This window comes from Mastacembelus armatus, unplaced genomic scaffold (assembly GCF_900324485.2).
Source record: "Mastacembelus armatus unplaced genomic scaffold, fMasArm1.2, whole genome shotgun sequence".
In the NCBI taxonomy this organism is placed as follows: Eukaryota; Metazoa; Chordata; class Actinopteri; order Synbranchiformes; family Mastacembelidae; genus Mastacembelus; species Mastacembelus armatus.
In genome coordinates this window covers 1,005,827-1,026,343 of record NW_022872941.1, presented here as the reverse complement: position 1 = coordinate 1,026,343, position 20,517 = coordinate 1,005,827, and the positions used below count along the sequence as shown (strand labels likewise).

General features: G+C 41.8%; 1 protein-coding gene across 1 annotated transcript; it reads right to left on the bottom strand.

Moving 5' to 3' along the window:
* Nucleotides 1-13,154: 13,154 nt before the first annotated feature.
* isl1a (ISL LIM homeobox 1a) lies at nucleotides 13,155-18,672 on the bottom strand. Its single transcript, XM_026311686.1, has 6 exons — nucleotides 18,645-18,672; nucleotides 18,111-18,300; nucleotides 16,964-17,223; nucleotides 15,635-15,921; nucleotides 14,787-14,954; nucleotides 13,155-13,271 (listed from the first exon to the last, which is right to left on the bottom strand). Exons 1-6 carry the CDS (start codon nucleotides 18,670-18,672, stop codon nucleotides 13,155-13,157), a joined length of 1,050 nt encoding a protein of 349 aa, XP_026167471.1.
* Between the last annotated feature and the right edge of the window lie 1,845 nt (nucleotides 18,673-20,517).

Below are 20,517 nucleotides of genomic sequence, written 5' to 3'. Positions count from 1 at the left end.
AATCAAACCTTTACTCAAAAAGCCTAGTCTTGATCCAGGAGTCTTGGCTAATTATAGACCAATATCCAACCTGCCATTTATTTCTAAAATCCTAGAAAAGGCTGTTGCTAAGCAGCTATCAGACCACTTACACAGGAATGAACTATTTGAAGATTTCCAATCAGGATTTAGAGCACATCATAGTACAGAAACAGCACTGTTGAAAGTTACCAACGATCTTCTCTTAGCCTCAGATAATGGACTTGTTTCGATACTTGTCCTCCTAGACCTTAGTGCAGCATTCGACACCATTGACCACAACATCTTATTACAGAGACTGGAGCATGTGATTGGTATCAGAGGAACAGCGTTAAAGTGGTTCCAATCCTATTTATCGGACAGATTCCAGTTTGTTCATGTCCATGATGAACCTTCCACACGAACAAAAGTTAGTTATGGAGTTCCACAAGGTTCTGTGCTAGGACCGATTCTGTTCACCCTGTACATGCTTCCTTTAGGATATATCATTAGGAAGCACTCTATTAATTACCACTGCTATGCGGATGACACTCAGTTATATCTATCTATTAAACCTGTTAACACAAACCAGTTAACCAGACTTCAAGCCTGTCTAACTGACATAAAGGCTTGGATGACCAGTAACTTTTTACTTTTAAACTCGGAGAAAACAGAAGTCATTATATTTGGGCCTAAAAATCTCAGAAATAACTTTTCTAAAATTATAGCTACTCTAGATGGCATAGCCCTGGCCTCCAGCACTACTGTAAAAAACCTTGGAGTTATTTTTGACCAGGACATGTCCTTTAACTCACACATAAAACAAATTTCTAGAACTGCATTCTTTCACCTGCGCAACATTTCCAAAATTAGGAACATCCTGTCTCAAAATGATGCAGAAAAACTAGTCCATGCGTTTGTTTCCTCAAGGCTAGATTACTGTAACTCATTACTATCTGGATGTCCTAATATCTTAATAAAAAGCCTCCAATTAATCCAGAATGCCGCAGCCAGAGTCCTGACAGGAACTAGCAAGAGAGATCATATTTCTCCTATATTGGCTTCTCTTCATTGGCTCCCTGTAAAATATAGAATAGAATTTAAAATCCTTCTTCTCACATACAAATCCCTTCATAATCAAGCTCCTTCATACCTTAAAGACCTCATAGTACCATATTATCCCAATAGACCACTTCGCTCTCAGAGTGCAGGCCTACTTGTGGTTCCCAGAGTTCTCAAAAGCAGAATGGGAGGCAGAGCCTTTAGCTATCAAGCTCCTCTCCTGTGGAACCAGCTCTCAGCCTGGGTTCAGGAGGCAGACACTCTCTGTACTTTTAAGGCTAGACTTAAAACCTTCCTCTTTGACAAAGCATATAGTTAGGGCTGGCTTCAGGCAACCCTGAACCATCCCTTAGTTAGTTATGCTGCTATAGGCCTAGACTGCCCGAGGACCATCGGTGCACTGAGCACCCCCCCCCCCCCCCCCCCCCACCTCATGTATATTCCACAATTGAATGTTACTAACCTTGTGCTCTCTCTCTCCCCTAGTTTGTGCTCTCTCCCTCCCTCTCTCTCTCTCTCTCTCTGTACCTTCTGCAGGTGTCCCTGGTCCTGGAGCTGTTTATCGCTGATGTGCAGTTACTGGCCCCACCAACTTGCAGTGTCTATTTGTTGTTTATTGTTGCTGTTCTTTTCTCTCTGCTCTATCCACTCACCCCAACCGGTCGAGGCAGATGGCCGCCCAAACTGAGCCCGGTTCTGCTGGAGGTTTTTTTCTTCCGTTAAAGGGAGTTTTTTCCTCTCCACTGTCGCCAAGTGCTTGCTCATAAGGGAATTGTTGGGTTTTTAGTTTTAGTTTTTGTAAAGTGCCTTGAGATGATTTGTATTGTGATTTGGCGCTATACAAATAAAATTGAATTGAATTGAATTGAATTGAATTTCCAGACTTCCTATCTGATTTAGTGCTTAGTTCAGATAAAGTCATTATAATGGAAGATTTTAATATTCACGTATATGTTGAAAATAATAGTGTCAGCAATGCATTTAATTCAATATTATATTCAATTGGTTTCACTCAAAATGTTAATAAACCCACCCACTGTTTCAATCACACCCTTTATCTTGTTTTGACCTATAGTATAGAATTTTAAGGAAAGAGAGAAGCAAGGGCTGTGGAACTAGACTCCCAGGGAGCTTGGACCATGTGATCTTCCCCAAGAGCAATCTTTATGGCGATAGGACTTCTAAAATTTAGGTCGAAACGTTTCACCACTAATCCAAGAGACAGGCCAGGTGTGAAGTGAAACCAATGCAGGAGTGTGGGTCCAAAGACTCTCACTTCATTTAGATAGCTCACATAATGAGCCTATGGGACTAGGGGTCTGAAACCAAGCTGAAAGATAAATTGGAGTTTCCATACCAGCTTTTTCTCGGACTGATGAAGCTACTTGGATGAGTGGTTAAACGTTTCAACCTAAAAACTAGAAGTCCTGTGGCCATGACTCAGCTTCTAGGTGTCCTTACTGTTGAGTTACCACTCCTGTCACATAGCAATTGCGATAGATGCACGAGGTTTGGTCAATAGTACTGAGAAAATTTTATAATATTATTGCTAATGATGAAGCCAGAATTTTTTTTTTTTATGTTATGTTGAATGAAAATGAGATGCGTAATTGATTAAGACCCCCTGTTTTTTATTTGTATTGTTATTTGTTTAAGAGACTTTACAAACTCGGGCCAGACCTAGTGATTCAGAACTTATGCCCAGTATATTTGCTTTTTGTCACTAGTACACAAAGAATGTTGGGACGTGGTGGACCGTGACGGATACAGCAACTTCTTTGCTCCCCAGGCAAAGAAGGCTGCATTTGTCAGCTGCCTTGGAAGGATCCTTTGACAGCCTTATTGTGATGCTGTAATGCATTTGGCCTCCAAAAATACAGCCTTCAAAGGTTGTGGCCCCTGAATTTGGGCATAGCTATTGTCTAGATGTAAAATAGCTCTTGCACAAGGAAGATACAGATGGCACCATGACAAGTGCTCATGCCACTAGCTAGCATCCAGGACAAGAATAGAGAGAAAAAACTGCAAATGCACACAAAAACATAAGCACTAGAGTTTCTTTCGGGAGAGAAAGGCAGAGAAGAAGATCAAGAGAGGTTCTACTTCAATTGGCCCAATCATGGAATACGAAGCTAGACCGCTGAAGAAACCAAAAGTCAATGAAATTGCTCAAACAACCCTGAGGCCTCATGTGGTTTTGTGGTCAGATAATAAACAAACAATCATTATGAGTTATGAGTGAACATACAATCACATTGCAAGAAAGTTATGACAAAGCTTTTGAAACAAAAATGCCAAATACCATAATCTTGTGAATGACTGCAGAGGTGAAGGAAAGCAAGCATGGTTAATACCAATGGTCGTAGAGAGTTTCTGGCACGGTCAGTGTGGAGAATGTTTTCAGCAGAGGGAATAATAGGAAAGGAGAGGAAGGTGGCAGTCACAGGATGGGACAGGCAGGAGAAAAGGCCACACTCTATTATAAACACTGCTTCGCACATCATTTTTAAATGCCCATAATTTACTTTTATATAAGGACTGCTCTGTCAATTTTCTGGTTTTTCTTATTGTATTTTTCATTGTGCTACATGGCACAAGACTCTATTATACTTATCAGTGCTTATACAAATGCAGCTGTCTAATAGATTAGTGTATGTGAAACCCAGTCAGATGATTCGTGGGGCACTGGTGTCTCAGCCATCAACACTGGATTTGTGTTGTCTTGGTTTCTGAGATGCTGTGTGATAACTGGAGGCTCTCTAATATCCCACAGCTAGATGAACAGCTTCTGGTTACTACTGGTAAATATGTTACGGCCTATGATTGGATCAAACAATGTTGGACCCTTGTTTTTAGTTTGTAGATCCTGTTTCACCTGGTTTAGTTTCAGGTTGATGTATATTCCCTATTTCTCATTGGTTTCACCTGTGCCCACTCTGCCTCCTGTTTTTCTCTGTGTGTGTGTGTGTGTGTATCTGTATCAATGTGTGTGTGCGTGTTTGGGCTGGCAATGAGGTGATAAGCAGCACCTGTGCCCTGTTGCCGGTAGGCAAGTCCTAAATATACCGGTGCTGCTCTTCACCTCATTGCCGGATCATACTGTGTTGTTGGGACTTTATCTCTGTGTTATTAGGTTCCCATGATGGAAGAACTGAGCTCTGTGTTTGGCTCTGTTCTGTGAGCTGCCACCAGTTACCTGCCAGATCTCCATGCGTGCCCACAATCCTCTGTTTCTCCGTGGCAACCCTCCTTGTCTGCGTAGTGGGTGCCTTCCATCCTGCTGTGAGTCTCCTCCCAAGTCTGCCTCTGCTCCTGTGTCCTTCGTCACCAGTCTCCAGCTTCTCTGGTTCCGTGCCCGATTCTCCAGTTCCTGTTTCTCCTGATTCTTGAGTCTCCTGTTCTGTATCTGCATTCCTGAGTTGAACTTTCTTCCTTTGGTGTTCAAAATAAAGTCTCTATCTAGCAACCTTGGGTCCAGTCAAATTCATCCTACAATCCAAAACAAAATATAAGTGAATTTCTCTATTTTTACCAGTCTGAGCATGTAAACTTCAAGCTAAAAATTTAATAAATCTTCAAAATGAAGGTGAGTCATGCTCTTAACAGATGGATCTGAGGTAGTCTAAAGCCAATCAGTTGTGCTCACACAGTATTCACACTGGCTGTAAATCTGATCAACAGTTGCAACTACATTTGGCAATGGTAATGGTTTGGCTTACCTGAGCATCATTGGAACATGATGAACCTAGCATATTGGCTTAACAAATGTAAGTTGGCATAACCACATCTAGAGATTTGGTGCCGTAACTGTCTTAGAAACTGATGTGAAAAGTGTGAAATGTTTTCACTACTTTGAAGGAGGTGTATACTGGGTATGTTGAACTCTGCTTTCAACACCAATTTTGGAGCAAGGTTGTACCAAGGGCTCAGAAAGTCAGGAAAGTCATCAGAGCCCTTTGCAAGGTAAATAAAATAATAAAATTTTTGGTGGAGAGTTAAAAATCTCAACCATAAAAGACTGTAATACTAGATTATCATTTGATGGTTTCCTGTATTTTGTATCACGTAGCAATCGTGTTGCTATTCTTTTCTCTCTTCTCTATCCACTCACCCCTACCGTTCGAGGCAGGTGGTCACCCAAACTGAGCCTGGTTCTGCTGGAGGTTTCTTTCGTTAAAGGGAGTTTTTCCTCTCCATTGTCACCAAGTGCTGCTCATAAGGGATTTGTTGGGTTTTTTGTTTTTTGCAAAGTGCCTTGTGATGACTGAATAGTTGTTTAGCGCCACACAAATAAAACTGAATTGAATTGAATAGCCTGATACATACTCCATGTGAAGCGATAAATTTGTTCTGGTTCTCGCCAGGACATTTCGTACTCCACAAGAAATTCAACTGCCAAACTTCTTGGGAGGTTCCTCCCACTGCAGCTCACGTCATCGTGCTAAGAATTGTGGGAATCTGACAGAAACTACAATACAGCGGATAAGATATCGGATATCGCCATGTTTTACGTCAGACGCTCTCCTCCGTACACAACGTATCCTCTATCCACAAATTATTTGCCATGCAACCCAGTCAAGGGCAGTAACGTAATAAATAACAGTTCTGACAGGAACTAGCAAGAGAGATCATAATTCAATTCAATTCAATTCAATTTTATTTGTATAGCACCAAATCACAATACAAATCATCTCAAGGCACTTTACAAAAACTAAAACTAAAAACCCAACAATTCCCTTATGAGCAAGCACTTGGCGACAGTGGAGAGGAAAAACTCCCTTTAACGGAAGAAAAAACCTCCAGCAGAACTGGGCTCAGTTTGGGCGGCCATCTGCCTCGACCGGTTGGGGTGAGTGGATAGAGCAGAGAGAAAAGAACAGCAACAATAAACAACAAATAGACACTGCAGGTTGGTGGGACCAGAACTGCACATCAGCGATATACAGCTCCAGGACCAGGGACACCTGCAGAAGGTACAGAGAGAACAGAGAGAGAGGAAGAGAGCACAAACTAGGGGAGAGAGAGAGCACAAGGTTAGTGACATTCAATGGTGGAATATACATGAGGTGGGAGGAGAGGAAGAGAGGGGAGGGGAAGGGAGGGGGGGTTAGGGTAGGGGAGCTCAGTGCACCGATGTTCCTCGGGCAGTCTAGGCCTATAGCAGCATAACTAAGGGATGGTTCAGGGTTGCCTGAAGCCAGCCCTAACTATATGCTTTGTCAAAGAGGACGGTTTTAAGTCTAGCCTTAAAAGTACAGAGAGTGTCTGCCTCCTGAACCCAGGCTGGGAGCTGGTTCCACAGGAGAGGAGCTTGATAACTAAAGGCTCTGCCTCCCAGTCTGCTTTTGGAAACTCTGGGAACCACAAGTAGACCTGCATTCTGAGAGCGAAGTGGTCTATTGGGATAATATGGTACTATGAGGTCTTTGAGGTATGAAGGAGCTTGATTATGAAGGGATTTGTATGTGAGAAGAAGGATTTTAAATTCTATTCTGTATTTTACAGGGAGCCAATGAAGAGAAGCCAATATAGGAGAAGTATGGAACAAAAGCACCACTGTATTTTGGGCAGGCCGAAGGACACAATCAAACCCTTACTCAAAAAGCCTAGTCTTGATCCAGGAGTCTTAGCTAATTATAGACCAATATCCAACCTCATAGACCTCATAGTACCATATTAATAGAGCACATCACTCTCAGAGTTCAGGTCTACTTGTGGTTCCCAGAGTTTCCAAAAGCAGACTGGGAGGCAGAGCCTTTAGCTATCAAGCTCCTCTCCTGTGGATCCAGCTCCCAGTCTGGGTTCAGGAGGCAGACACTCTCTGTACTTTTAAGGCTAGACTTATAACCTTCCTTTTTGACAAAGCTTATAGTTACGGGGTTACCTGGACCATCCCTTATTAAGTTGCTACATGCTGCCTGAGGACTCTCCATCAGCGCACTGAGCTCCTCCCCTCTTTCCTCCTCTCATCTTCTCTCCTCTCCTCTTGTCTCCTCTCCCTTCCATTCCTCTCCTCTCTTCTCCTCTCCCTCCAACTCCACTCCTCCTTCTATCCTCCCCTATTTTCTCCCTCTCTCTCTGTACTCTCTCTCTGTATGTTCTGCAGGTAACCCTGGTCCTGGAGCTGTATTTTTATCAGAAACAGATGTTGTGTAATTATAACAGAAGGTTATATGTGCCATGAATAAATTTACATAATGTAGATAATGACAACATGAGAGTTACTGTCTAGATAAAAAACTGTTATTACACCATTAGAAAGACATGGAAATATGGTAAACCCTGTGCTGTGTAGTGTGAGAAATGGTAGTCAAATGGTTGCAGCACATAGAGCTAACCAGAACTGATGGAAGCGGTGTCACTGTCAATCATCTCTTTAAAAAACTGACCAGATATTGACTTTGAGTTCCCAACCCTGTTGGGCTTTTCAGAGTCAGGCGCCAGTATTGCTGAGAGGGCTAATTCTGAGACGGCCTGATTTAATGTTGTCTCATCCAGAGGCCACAATTGTGTCCTTCGGCCTGCCCAAGATACAGTGGTGCTTTTGTTCCATCAGCTCTGAATACAGTCCCAGAGCCAGACAAACCTGTAGGGTATATTATCAGGACTCTTTGTTCTGATTCTTAGCCTACCCTGCCCAGATCCCCGTTCATACAACAGAGGAGAGGCACCACTGTGGTGTAATAGTCTGTCTCTGTTGCCTTAGTTGCTCTGTGGAGGTGCAGCAAACTCCTCTACCTTGCCTTCAGTTTCACAATTTTAATATATGATGACGATAAACCAGGTGTTTTAGACAGTTATCAGAACGTGATCTCCTCCTCTTCTGTAGAGCAAAGTCAGGAACAAAGGCAGTAAACACAGGAAAAAATACTAAAAGATCACCTCATGTAAGTTCGAGTGTATTTTATGGCTTGACAAAAATTGTCAACCATGTCCTCTCCTCTCCTCTTCTCTCCTGTCCTCTCCTCTCTTCTCCTCTCCATTCCCCTTGCATCCTCTTTCCTACTCTCCTCTCCTCTACACTTCCCTTGCCTCCTCTCATCTACTGCCCTCTCCCCTCGCCTCCTCTCCTATCCTCTCCTCCACTCCCCCCCTCCTCTCCTCTCCTCTCCTCTCCCCTTGCCTCCTCTCCTCTCTTCTCCTATCCTCTCCTCTCCACTTCCCTTACCTCCTCTCATCTACTGCCCTCTCCTCTCCTCTCCTCTCCTCTCCTCTCCTCTCTTCTCCTCTCGTCTCCTCTCCCCTCCCCTCCACTCCACTCCCCCTCCTCTCCCCTGCTCCCCTCGCCTCCTCTCCTCTCCTCTCCTCTCCTCCCCTCGCCTCCTCTCCTCTCCTCTCCTCTCCACTCCCCCCCCCCCCCACTCTCCTCCTTCTCCACTTTCATTGCCTCCTCTCCTCTCCTCTCCATTTCCCTTGCCTCCTCTCCTCTATTCTCCAGTTACTGGCCCCACCGACCTGCACAGTGTCTATTTCATTTCAATTCAGTGTTATTTGTATAGTGCCAAATCACAATACAATCATCTCAAGCAACTATACAAAAACAAAACGAAAAACAAAATTTTTGTTTACTATTGCTGTTCTTTTCTCTCTCCTCTATCCACTCACCCCAACCGGTCGAGGCAGATGGCCGCCCAAACTGAGCCCTGTTCTGCTGGAGGTTTTTTCTGTTAAAGGCAGTTTTTCCCCTCCACTGTCACCAAGTGCTTGCTCATAAGGGATTTGTTGGGTTTTTGTTTTTTTGTTTTTGTAAAGTGCCTTGGGATGATTTTATGGTGATTTGGAGCTAGACGAATTAATTCAATTCGCTTCAATTCAATTCAATTCAATTCAACTGGGTCATTGTGAATTGGCTGTTACAGGCATGTTGAGAGATGGGTTGTGGTGGATGATCCTTCTCGACTTTTTACACAAGCATGTCAGAGAAGTTTTCTTAGGACATCAAAGAACTACTAAAAATGGTATTTCATGTCACCATTCATAAAATTTTCCACCAGGAATGGGTTGATGATTGAGTAGGGCAAAACTGCCTTCTACCAAAAACAGCTGTTGTTCAAAACTGGTAAACATGGCAGCTGGAACCGGTCTGCATATTATGGAATCATTAAATGCAGTAGCTAAATGTCCACCTTGTCTTCCAGAGCCCCATAGAGAGTTAAAAAAGAAGCCCACAGACTACTACTGCTGCTACGCCGATGAATCCTTAGTGTATAACGGTGAGGCTGTCTTTATTTGAACTGGCTCTGAAATGCTGCTAGAAGGGGAGCTGTGGTGTCCACTTATTACAACAAAAGGTGACAAGTTGTGATTTTTTTTTTGCATGTCTCAGTGCTGAATCTCAATGCGCCCTCAACAAAAGTGGTACAGTTATTACAGTATATGCAATGCATTGCCATACCTCAATGATAGGAGCTGTGTAAGCCAATCTCCACTAAAGGAATACATTGTTCCTTTTTGTATTTGCCTCTGTCTCTGGCTCAAAGTCTGATGCTGTTTCCATCTCTAACGCTGGGTCAGGGTTAAGGAGGGCTGTCGTCGCCAGGTCTTGGTTTTAAAATCACCATCTGTGTATCAGAACATGAAAGTCGGAGCCAATCATAGGTGAAGGCCCACCCCTTGATTTGTGAGTTCTTGATTTACTCTGACCTTCACTGGGTGGGAAAACAAGTTACATTCATATACACACAGACCTATGAAACGTTAGTGATAACAGTGCTACCAAGAAAAGAATTTAGTCACACTCAACAGATTTTTTTTGTGATTAAATTAGTGTCACTCTAGCCCCGTTCTGTCATGTAGATGGCTTTTTGGAGTATGTTTGGTCTTTTCTTGGTTATTTGTGTTTTTCAAGGATTCTGTGTGGATTCATGGGAAAGAAACCTAAAGAGATATAGAGACTCATACATTGACAGGAGTTATGTAGGCTGTGGTGGATAAATAAGTCAACAAACCATGTGACTTTGACACAGCAGCCTCCTGTTTCCTACCAGTGGTCAGCAATAATTTCTCCTAACCATAACTATGGTATTTTCTGAACCCTAACCAAGCCGTTTTTGTGTCTAAACTTAAACCACAAGTTAAAAATATAGGCAACCTTTAAGTGGGCTATATAAAGATGTAGTAAACTGAAAAAAAGACCATCAGCATGTGGTGTATGGCAGCTGATACTGAGAAACTTGGGGTGCATGTTTTCCTGGTAGGAATTTGTAGAATGAAAGTAAAAAATGAACACAAAAAGCATACATAAAATGCTACAGATGGGTGTGCACAGGTACAATGTGCAGTGGGTTGTTGAACTGCTCTGAGCAGCAGGCAGAAGATGCAAAGTCCAGTGAATCTTGATATCAAAATTACAATGCACTGCTTGCTTCCCATTGACAGTCATCCACTGCACCTCTGTATGGCAAGATATGGAAATACTAGACAGTGTGTGGAGAAAATGCCAGGGTCACTCATTCAAAGATAAATCTGTCTGTCCAACCCCTGCCTTCCACCCGAGAGAGAGCTGGGATAGGCTCCAGCAGATCCCCGTGACCCTGAGCCAGGAAAAGCGGGTATAGAAGATGGATGGATGGATGGATCTGTCTGTCCACTCAAATTTTCCTATGTGCTTCAGCATGCTCTCAAATCTGGCATGCAGGCAAATGTGTAAGTTCTTTCTTGTGCTCAATCATTTAGTCATTTTTTAAATTCATTGATGATGGTATGCAATAAATCTGATTCATCGTATAGCTTCTAGTAAGTTGATTGATCTAGTCTTTCCATGAGTGAAAACACACAAAGCTGGGCCTTTATCTAAATATTTTATGTCACAATTTCAGCTTCATCAATGACATTAACTGCAGCTCATTATTCTAAGAATAACCTGTGCCATATTTAATTGTATAGTCTATTTAATATTTAATCAGATATTTTCTGATACTGATATTTAATCTATGCACGTCAAGGTGAGACTGATCGAAGACTATTGCAGAAGTAGTGAAACACTTTGGAAGATAGCCTCTTAATCAGCTCTAACACCATGCACTGTAATAAATGAGTGTTATATCCTTTGCTGATTTTAAAGAATATGCTTTACTGTTTTTTAATTTTTCTTCCATTGTTCTCACTGTGTTGCTTGCAAGATCTTATTGAGCCATTCTTCTCTTAAGGTCCCAGATGGCAGCAGCATTGTAAGCAGCGTGTTAACTGTCCTTCGTTCATTATCGTAAGGAAGCCCTCCATGTCTCTTAGTGAAGTTGGGGAAAAAAATGATTCGTTCAGATGTCTTTAATCCTATTTTCTGGCCATGCCGTGGCATTTGTATTTCATTATATCAACTGCAGCAAAGATAAAATGACACAATCTGCCCATGAAAGAAATTTCTAATAAATTAATTTCATGACGTTTTGTTGTTTGGAATTAGAACAATAATAATACCTATAGTGAGGTTGTGATGTGTGTGTATTGTGTTGTTTAAAAAGAACTGTTTAAATGCACCGTGGAGTGAATTAAGGAGCACTGAACATGTCACTCTGGAGAAGTCAAACTCATGTCAAATTTATGGAAAGTATTCAGTGTCTGCATCAAGCAAATTAGTCTTTTTTTTTTTGTAAATGTGTCACTGTCGCACAGAATAAGGAACTAAAACACAGTTCAAACCTGATTCTTCTAGACAGATATTTTCACATAGTATATGAAAATTAATTTGGGAGTTGTTTTAGAAATAATGCAGATCATCAAACAATCATCTCCTTTAAAAACAGCAACAGAGAAAATGACTGGCCTTTTCTTCTTAATTGTGAGTTTGTTAATGGTTGGTTATAAGGATGATCAATGGTCTTTCTTAAATGTGAATGCTGCTACCATCAAACTGTGACAGTATTCTTCAGTATGAAAAATCAAAACCCCATGATATACCTATATTATTCTTCTATGGGAAAGAAAACAATGTAGGTTTTATCTATTTATAAATCAAGTGTTGGATAGCAAAAGGTTATAGTATCTGGAATAGTTGAGTCATTTCTGATTCATCTAAAAATAATTTGACATTACCTCTATAGGCTACTTGTTTCCAGAACAGTCTCTACTGTGTTGAGATCTTTTCAAACAATATCTCTGTGGTATAAAATTGAAAATAGTCTAGATTATGCTACTAGAATCAACATCATAACATTTGGTCGTACACATTTCTTAAAACATATTCATTGGTTTAGAATAGTTTGAATTCACTGTCAGATTTGATCCATTTGATTAAAGAAAAGGCTTTTCCAAAGACGTTTGTATGAAAGCATGTAGTCAATATAGAGTGCAGCATCTACCCCAAAAGGACACCCAGTTAAGCACATGTGATGTTGCCCATGTGCAAATGATCTCAAAAACACCGGTTAAGCATGGTAAATAAATAAAACCACTAAACCCCGAATTTATAGAAAATCCACAGACCAGCCTTTTTTTGTTTTGTTTACTTCAGTTAAGAAAATTACACAAAGGGTGGCAAATGTGTTGATAATAAATAATAAATAATCTTGTTGCACAGGAACAAAGGAAACCCTTTCTTTCAGAGATAATGTTTTTTTTAACTTATGATTAACTTACACATCTTTGGGAAAGAAACAAAAATCTCGGACAGACACTAACTCACACAAATGTCCCACGAAGCTTCTGGCAAAATAGAGGTATACCGTGTTGCAAATGCTTTAGTACTTCGGTCATGAAGGAAATCGTGTTTGATGAAGAAAAGCAGTACTGTTCCCCTCCAAATGGTCTCTCATATGATGAGGTGTTTATGAATTAAAAAAAATAACTAGTCATTGTTTTCATTTCGAAGTAGCGCACAGCATTTCGCAAGTATAGGATTCTCTCATCCTCAGAGATCTCACTTATTGTCGGGGGGTCAGGTTTTGGCAACTGTAACCAGGCGTGTGAACGCGCAGCACCGGCCATGATGACGCATTCGTCCATTACTTCAGGTGGACATTAGAATGGGTGGCTGTGGTAAAATCCCTTGATTGTCTTCACAGTGTCAACATACAGCCAGGGGGTTGTTTGGTGCACTCGGGAGAATAGGGTGAACAGGAGCTGTTTGTTCAGTTCAAGTCTGTCCATGCAGCGTCTGCTCAGGCCTCGATGGGACTAGATACCATGCTGTTCGGTGTGTCTGGAAGTTGAGACGACATGGATGCTACCTCGCTGCCCGTCGAGTTCGAACCCGGTCCTCCCTCCGAGAAACTGACCTGTAGGACACATCAAGCAGTGGTCAGAAACGTCTGGATACAGCACAGTTTGTGTCCCAATGAGGCCTGGAAACGCAAATTCATGGCATTATACACATATATCTTTGTCTATTCAGCGCTCCACAGCATCCTGCAGCCTTAGGGAAGGCTTGAAACCTATTTGACTTTAGTAATCCATAACATTAAACTTCCAACTTACTGCTGTCAGAGTTTAATTGATAATCGTTGTTATTACCTGTGATTTGTTTTGCATTGCCATAGTAATCTAATTTTTAATCTCAATAAAAAAAACAGCACAATCGAGTATAGCAGACTGATGGACGGTGTCGCGTTGAAGAATAATTTCTCTGCGTGAAAAAAGGGAGAACCGGCGGCTACCTGGCAAGTTGGAAAAACACGTTCGACTCTCCAAGACAGTGAAGAAACTGGATAAAAGTAGGGTAAAATAAGACCCATGGGTCCTGGCCATGATATAAACTCAATTGCAAGGGAAAACAGGCTACTGGGTTAACGGCTTTATCATATCCATTTAACCGCAGGTGTTAACTCTCGTCTTTACGTAAATGAAATTGTTTTGCTTTTGCAGGTTTCCCAAAAACGGAACACGCCCCAGTGTTTGTCATAAATGCTGAGGTTCTACTTATGCGGCGAAAGCTCATATGGTAGCCTTTTTTTCTTCTGTACAAGCCTACGGCCTCCACCCGTTTGTGCTCGAGCTTATTTAAGATTTCAAGAGGTTTCGTGCTGTTTGTGATGCCATTCCAACAGACATGGATCAGTATTAAAGAAATGTATCTGCAAAGGTCTAAAAGCCACTACGTCAGTGCCAACGTTTCCTCATCAGAACTCTGCAGTTTATTACACAGGAGAAACAAGGCCAAAACTAAACCTCATGGAATCTATAGGCCACGAATTTATAAGAAAACTAGCGACTAACATCTGACAAAAAGTGACAAACATTAGGAGAGGCAGCTGAATACTGGCTATGAGGCCGCTCAAAACTCCCAGCCTAGAATAGGTTGAAATCAGCAGTTAATTTGAATGAACTGTCCATTGAACTCAAAAACAACCCATTAGGAACTGAAGCAGACTACACGGACACTTTGAGATTTGCGTAAAATAGTTAATCAAATTGATATTTACCCTATTTCATATAACCTCCTGAGTATTGTTTTAAATTATACAATGGGCATATTTGAGCACGAGCACCAAAGTGGTTTAAATGAGCACAAAAATTCAGGCGCAAGATCCTTCCGGTGTTAGAAAACACCTGCACCAATCATCTAAATGAATTTGATAAATACTGTTCAGTCTTAATTTTTAGTATTCCTAGTGTCGAAACACTAGTTTAGGATAGAAGATTAGCCTACACAAAAGAGTACATATTTGTATGTTCAAATTGCTATTTAAAACACCCTTTTCCATACACACAAAATAGGCTTACTGCATGGAAGAGCCGCCCAAACGCTCAGAATAAAAATTTCACAACGTGAGATTGCCAAAAGAGAGACGAACCAGTTGCTGAAAGGCCGGCTGGTCAATGTCGCTCTGCAGGGCGAAATCACTGAGGACTTTCCAGGGCGGCTGGTAACTCTGCACCTCCACCGGGTTGGCCTGGATGCCGCCGTCGTGCCGCTCGGGACTGGCCGCCACCATCGGGGTGCCCGTCATTCCCTGGATGTTCTGCAAGAGGACACATTGTGGTCAGCACCCAAAATACACAGCTTTCACTACGGGTGATTACAGATGATTTGGTAATGTTGGCTGGGTGTGGTTGTGTGTGCGCGTCTGTGTGTATATGTGTGTGTGTGTGTGTGTGTGTGTGTGTGTGTGTGAGGCGTGGGGGGGAGGGGTCTCACTACAAATCACTACATTTTAAGAGATGACTTGGTTTAAGGTTAGGGTGAGGGTTATGGTTGCGCAGGGAGCGGTTAGGGTTAAGGGTAGGGCAATTCTCCAGGAAATTAATGTAAGTCAGTGAAATGTCTCTATGAGGTAAAATAAACAAATGTGCCCTTTGTATGTTTATGTGCGTGTGTCATCGGCAGAACAAAAACAGATAGACGATTAAAAAGTTAGCTAATAAGTTCTTCTTGCGTAACGCTGTATGAGCTCATCCATGACACTCCAAGTCCGTAAAGCAGCTCAAGGCCTCCATCAGTTTTTCAGTCTATGCAAAAATCCCACATCGCTGCCTTCCTTTACCTCGAGGCAAATTAATAATATCCAGCCCACTTTACTTCACAGTTCTTAATTTTACACATTTAAACTCCAAGAAATACGAGTTGATTTCTAATATAATCTGTTTCATGCGTAATGACGGGATTTTTTAAAACGCATTTTAGTCTGGTCCGTCCTCTTACCGTCTTGTCATTGGGCTGCTGCTGCTGCAGTTGCTTCATCAGCAGGCTCCTCTTCTTGTCCTTGCACCGCTTGTTCTGGAACCAGACTCGGATCACTCGTGGGCTTAGACCGGTCATTTCCACTAGTTGCTCCTTCATTAGGGCATCTGGCCTCGGGTTGGCGTTGTAGCAAGTGCGCAGGGTGTGGAGCTGCTTCTCGTTTAGCACCGTCCGGACCCGGGTGGTCTTCTCTGGCTGTTTGTGGACGTGAGGCCGCAGCGCAGGTTGCCGGGCCGATATTGGTTCTGCTGGATGGCAAAACAACACAGAGAAAGTAAAATCAGTGAATCTGTCTGCAGAGTGTTTTTATGAGACCAGATAACGTTGCCAAATTGGGAGAACGGTCAAGGCAGGTCTGTACGTGTGTAGCTATACATATTATCAATAACAACAGTGTTTCAGTCATCCTTATGTTAAAGAAATATTTCTTTAAAAGACTTTACAATCATAACTAGCTTATGGGCTGCTGTAGATCAGACGCAAGTGGTTTACATAACACACACACAATTTCATCTAGTTGCCATGACTCAACCAATACATAACTTCACCTGTACGACTGAGAATCTCCACAGAAACCCAAGTTCACGTTTGCCCGTTCTGCTTCACATAGTCCGGTAGCAAAGTACATTTCGTTTCATGGTTATCTAGAGGTTGAGTCATGGCAACTATCGTTTCTTTAGTTCTGTCCAGGCATGCTGAGTACTTCACAGTATTTGTCGTTCAGTCTACATGTATCCATGTGCCGGCCATGTGTCGCATTCCTGCTCTAGCAGCGATAACTCGGTGTATTTCTGACAGCAGCGCCCACTCTATCTTATCTTCCGCGCCTGGCGTGAATGAAGTGACGCGTAAAAGACACACATATAAAAAAATATGTAATGTTATGTTATTAGAAAAACACCTATTTACCGGACCCGACACCAGAACCAGTCCAACATAAAACGTGTCTAATTGTTCCCAATGCTGCTGCGGTATATTGACGTTAAAATAAGCCTGTAGATTAAAGCGGACAGTAAATCACACTAACATTACATTCCCAGGCTGTCGAACAACGGTCCTATATAAAATTTAGTGGCAGTATCAAATACGAGAGATGCAGTTAATTTGAACATGAACAATCACAGTTTGGTGTCTCCAATCTGAAATTGGTGTATTTGTAAGGAGCGCTTTATCACAATCCAGTTACTGAAAAACAGTTTCAGAACTTCCGACAAAAGAAAAAGTCACATCCAGACACACTGCCAGGGGTAACTGTGCTCATGCCGTGTCTGTCTCTCCCCGGGAATTTACCTGCCATCTGCAGCGGTCTGGCGGGATGCAACGGACTGAGCGGGTCTCCGGGGCCTAAACTGGCCCGCTCCACCACGTCATGGTCCGCCCGGCAGAAAAGACCGTCCTCCCGCAAAGCGAACTCGTCTCCAGGGATGAGCTGCCGGCTGCAGGCCACACAGCGGAAACACTCGATGTGGTAGACCTTGGAGCGGGCTCTCATCACGAAGTCATTTTTGCTAAAGCCGATGTTGCATTTAGCGCATTTAATCCCGTATAACCTGCGGTCCACACACACACATATGATCCGATCAGTTTCACTGCAGGTCGCTTAGTCACCAAAACAAACCTAATTATACGAAAGCTTATAGATTAGGCCTACAGTACCACGATCGGTAAATTGTCTTTGGAATAGGCCTATAGTAATAATAACAATAACTAATAATAATATTATTATTATTATTATTATTATTTATTAATAATATAAATAATATAAGCTACTATATAAGATCAACAATTTTCTCTACGTCATTTATAGTAGCCTAATTGTAAATGATGATGATGATGTCGATTATTATTATTATTATTATTATTATTATTATTACTACTAGTAGTAGTAGTAGTACTATATAGCAATGGGATAATATCGCAATATAGGCCTATTTATGATGTTTAGCACCATCTTAATAGGAATTTTGCCATTGGACAATTGTTTAAGTTTTATTCAAATAATTCTTCACGTGTTGTACTAACAACTAAATAGTGAGCATTTACAGGCTGTATCATAAAAGTCTGGATTTTTGTTTGGAAATTTCTAGGCTACAGGTCAGTTTGTCGCAAAGCAGAGTGAAGGGGATGCTACACTGTGATGAGAAGCATCTTACATCAGTTCCGTAAGCCTATTGTGTATTATTACAGCTTTTTAAAACGCATCTGATAAGAAAATCAAACCGTCTGTCTTATTATCAAGCAAGTTATCAGTAAAGAGGACTGTGGTCATAAGGTTGAACTCCTACTCGATTGAAGCTAAGAGTTCTATGTGATTTAGATAAGTTCCAAAATGTTCAGCCCGACATTGTAAAATGAATGCATAAATAAACAAATAGGCTACAACTGCCGTGCAGCTCCTGACTTATCCAAAGGGGCCGTCCCGTCCCGACCGTCATACCTGATGTAGTCCCGTTTACAGTAAGTCTTTCCATCCCTGACGAAACATGTGCAGGATTCGTCTAGGTACTGGCTGCACTCGGCGCATTTGAGACAGGCGGCGTGCCACTCCAGGTCGGGGGAGACCCGCAGGATGTACTGGTCGTGGATCTGGTTCCCGCAGCCCACGCACAGAGACACCAGGCGTTTCTCTGGAATGCCAGCATGAGCAGGACACATCACACACGGATCTCACCCATAATAATAATAATAATAATAATAATAAGAAGAAGAAGAAGAAGAAGAAGAAGAAGAACACATATATTATTATTGTCATTGTATTTGATGTTGTTATTATGTTAGGATTTTAAAATGGCCAATTAAAGGTCTAGAGTTGACTTAAACCGTGTAAAATGAAGTTTTTTGTAATTACTAGTGACTTTAATAGGCCTGAAAAATATGTTGTCTGCAGGCATCATAACGCAGTTCATCGATCTCTCAAGTTGTGATGAATTTAGTTCCAGAACTTCATCCCAACACCGGGCAAGTGTCTTACTTTTTGGCGGATCCCCCATATCTCCCATGTCCACAAAATAAGGCGATGTAAGGTCCACTGTCACGGGAGGCTGCGGCGCCTGGAAGCCTGGATGTGTCCTCCGCTGCGGGCTGCCGGGCCAGGGGTTGCGTTGCTGTCCGGCTAAGAGAGGGAGTGTGTGTATGTGTTTGTTGCCGGTGTGTGTGGGAGCTCTGATCCTGACAAGCGGCGGGGCTGACGTAGAGCATCAGCACGTCATCTGCATGAGCAGCTGATTGGCTCTGCAGACACTGACCAGCACTAACCACACATGCACAGACACACTTACAGATATGTATCATTTTGTTTGCAGCTTTGCTTTGCTTTTCAGTTCTGTTAATTATTTTCCCCAGTTTTTAATTCATTTATCTTAGTCTGCCGCTGGCACCATCTTTTACATGATCCATAAGGGCAATCACACACTTAGAAGTTTGAATTTTTGCTCGATACACTGCAGGCCAGTAGGGGGAAAATCCCTGTACGTAAACCCCCGAACGTGATTTTACAATAAATGGATTTGCGTCAAAGTTTACAGTTACAAACTTGAAACATGACTCAAAATTTTGCACCACGCTCCGACGCCCTCATTGGAAACGCAGGCATAGTGGTGTAGGGATGTCTTGTCCTGCTCTCATATGAAAACCTTGTACCTTCACAACGGCTAACTTTGAAGAAACTCTGAGAATACCCTTATATGGCAGCAGTAACGACACATTTTTGATAGATGGCTTTGAAAAGTAAATCTACATGGTTAGAGGGAGCTATTAGAGCCAGAGAAAAGCCTATAGGTGAACATGTGATCCGTAAACCTAACAAAATAACACTACGATGTTTTCAGCAGGGAGCCGCTGACTGTATGAGACCTAGGCTAAATCAGAGCAGTGGCAGGCCAGGACCCAGAGGAGCAGTTCTGACACATACCAACACGCCCTCTTGTGTTAGTAACCTACTAAATCCGTAAACACAATAACAGCAGAGGGCACCTCGATCTGCCGTTCTGATAGATTTCAGAAGGATAATGGAATACTTAGAAAAAAAGGCCCAGCCTACTGCAACCTCCTGAGTGACATGGCAGAGGTAGGTTATGGTGCCTTATTAGCCCATCTGAAAATGCCACCAGGAATCACTTTTGTTTTGATTTTTATGCTATCAAACACGTTTAAATATGATCTACAGTCTACTATAATTTTTACTTTTTGTATTTTTTTTGTTTTCTAGTTTCTACCTATATTTACTTTTTTCCCTTATGTATTGTTGTGACAAATCACACTGAAAGCCACTGTACCAGTCACATTCCTTGTATGTGAACATGTACCTGGCAATAAAGACAATTCTAATTCAAAATTTATATTACAGTTGTATAAAAACTGTTATATCCGTCAAAGTACTTAGTAATAACAATAACACAAGACCATGGTTTCTCATAAAACCTATTTGAATTTTGTTTCAGAAACACTAGACTATTAAACATTAAAAAAAGTTTTTCCTTGCAATGACAAGTTCTGCCAGCACAAACACTCAGTGTCACTGCAGAAATAGTTTGGTCTTTCTGTAATAAAATATGAAGATACAGAGTCAGGGTGGTGGATACGCATGTAGCAGGTGTGATGTTCATGTTGGCAACAGGGTACAGTGATCTGGGATTTTTAAAAAGTCTATGTAGTTTAAATATCATATTTACTTGGTATTAAAGGCTGCATCACAGTTAAATATAAATCATTTTGTGTGCAACAATGTATGGACTATAGCTTAATATGAAATTTGTGGATAGCAGCAAAATAGTACACAAAACAACTGAAAGTGAGCTGTGCAACACCCAGCTTACTTTTCTTTTATTCCCTTTTTGTGTTTTATT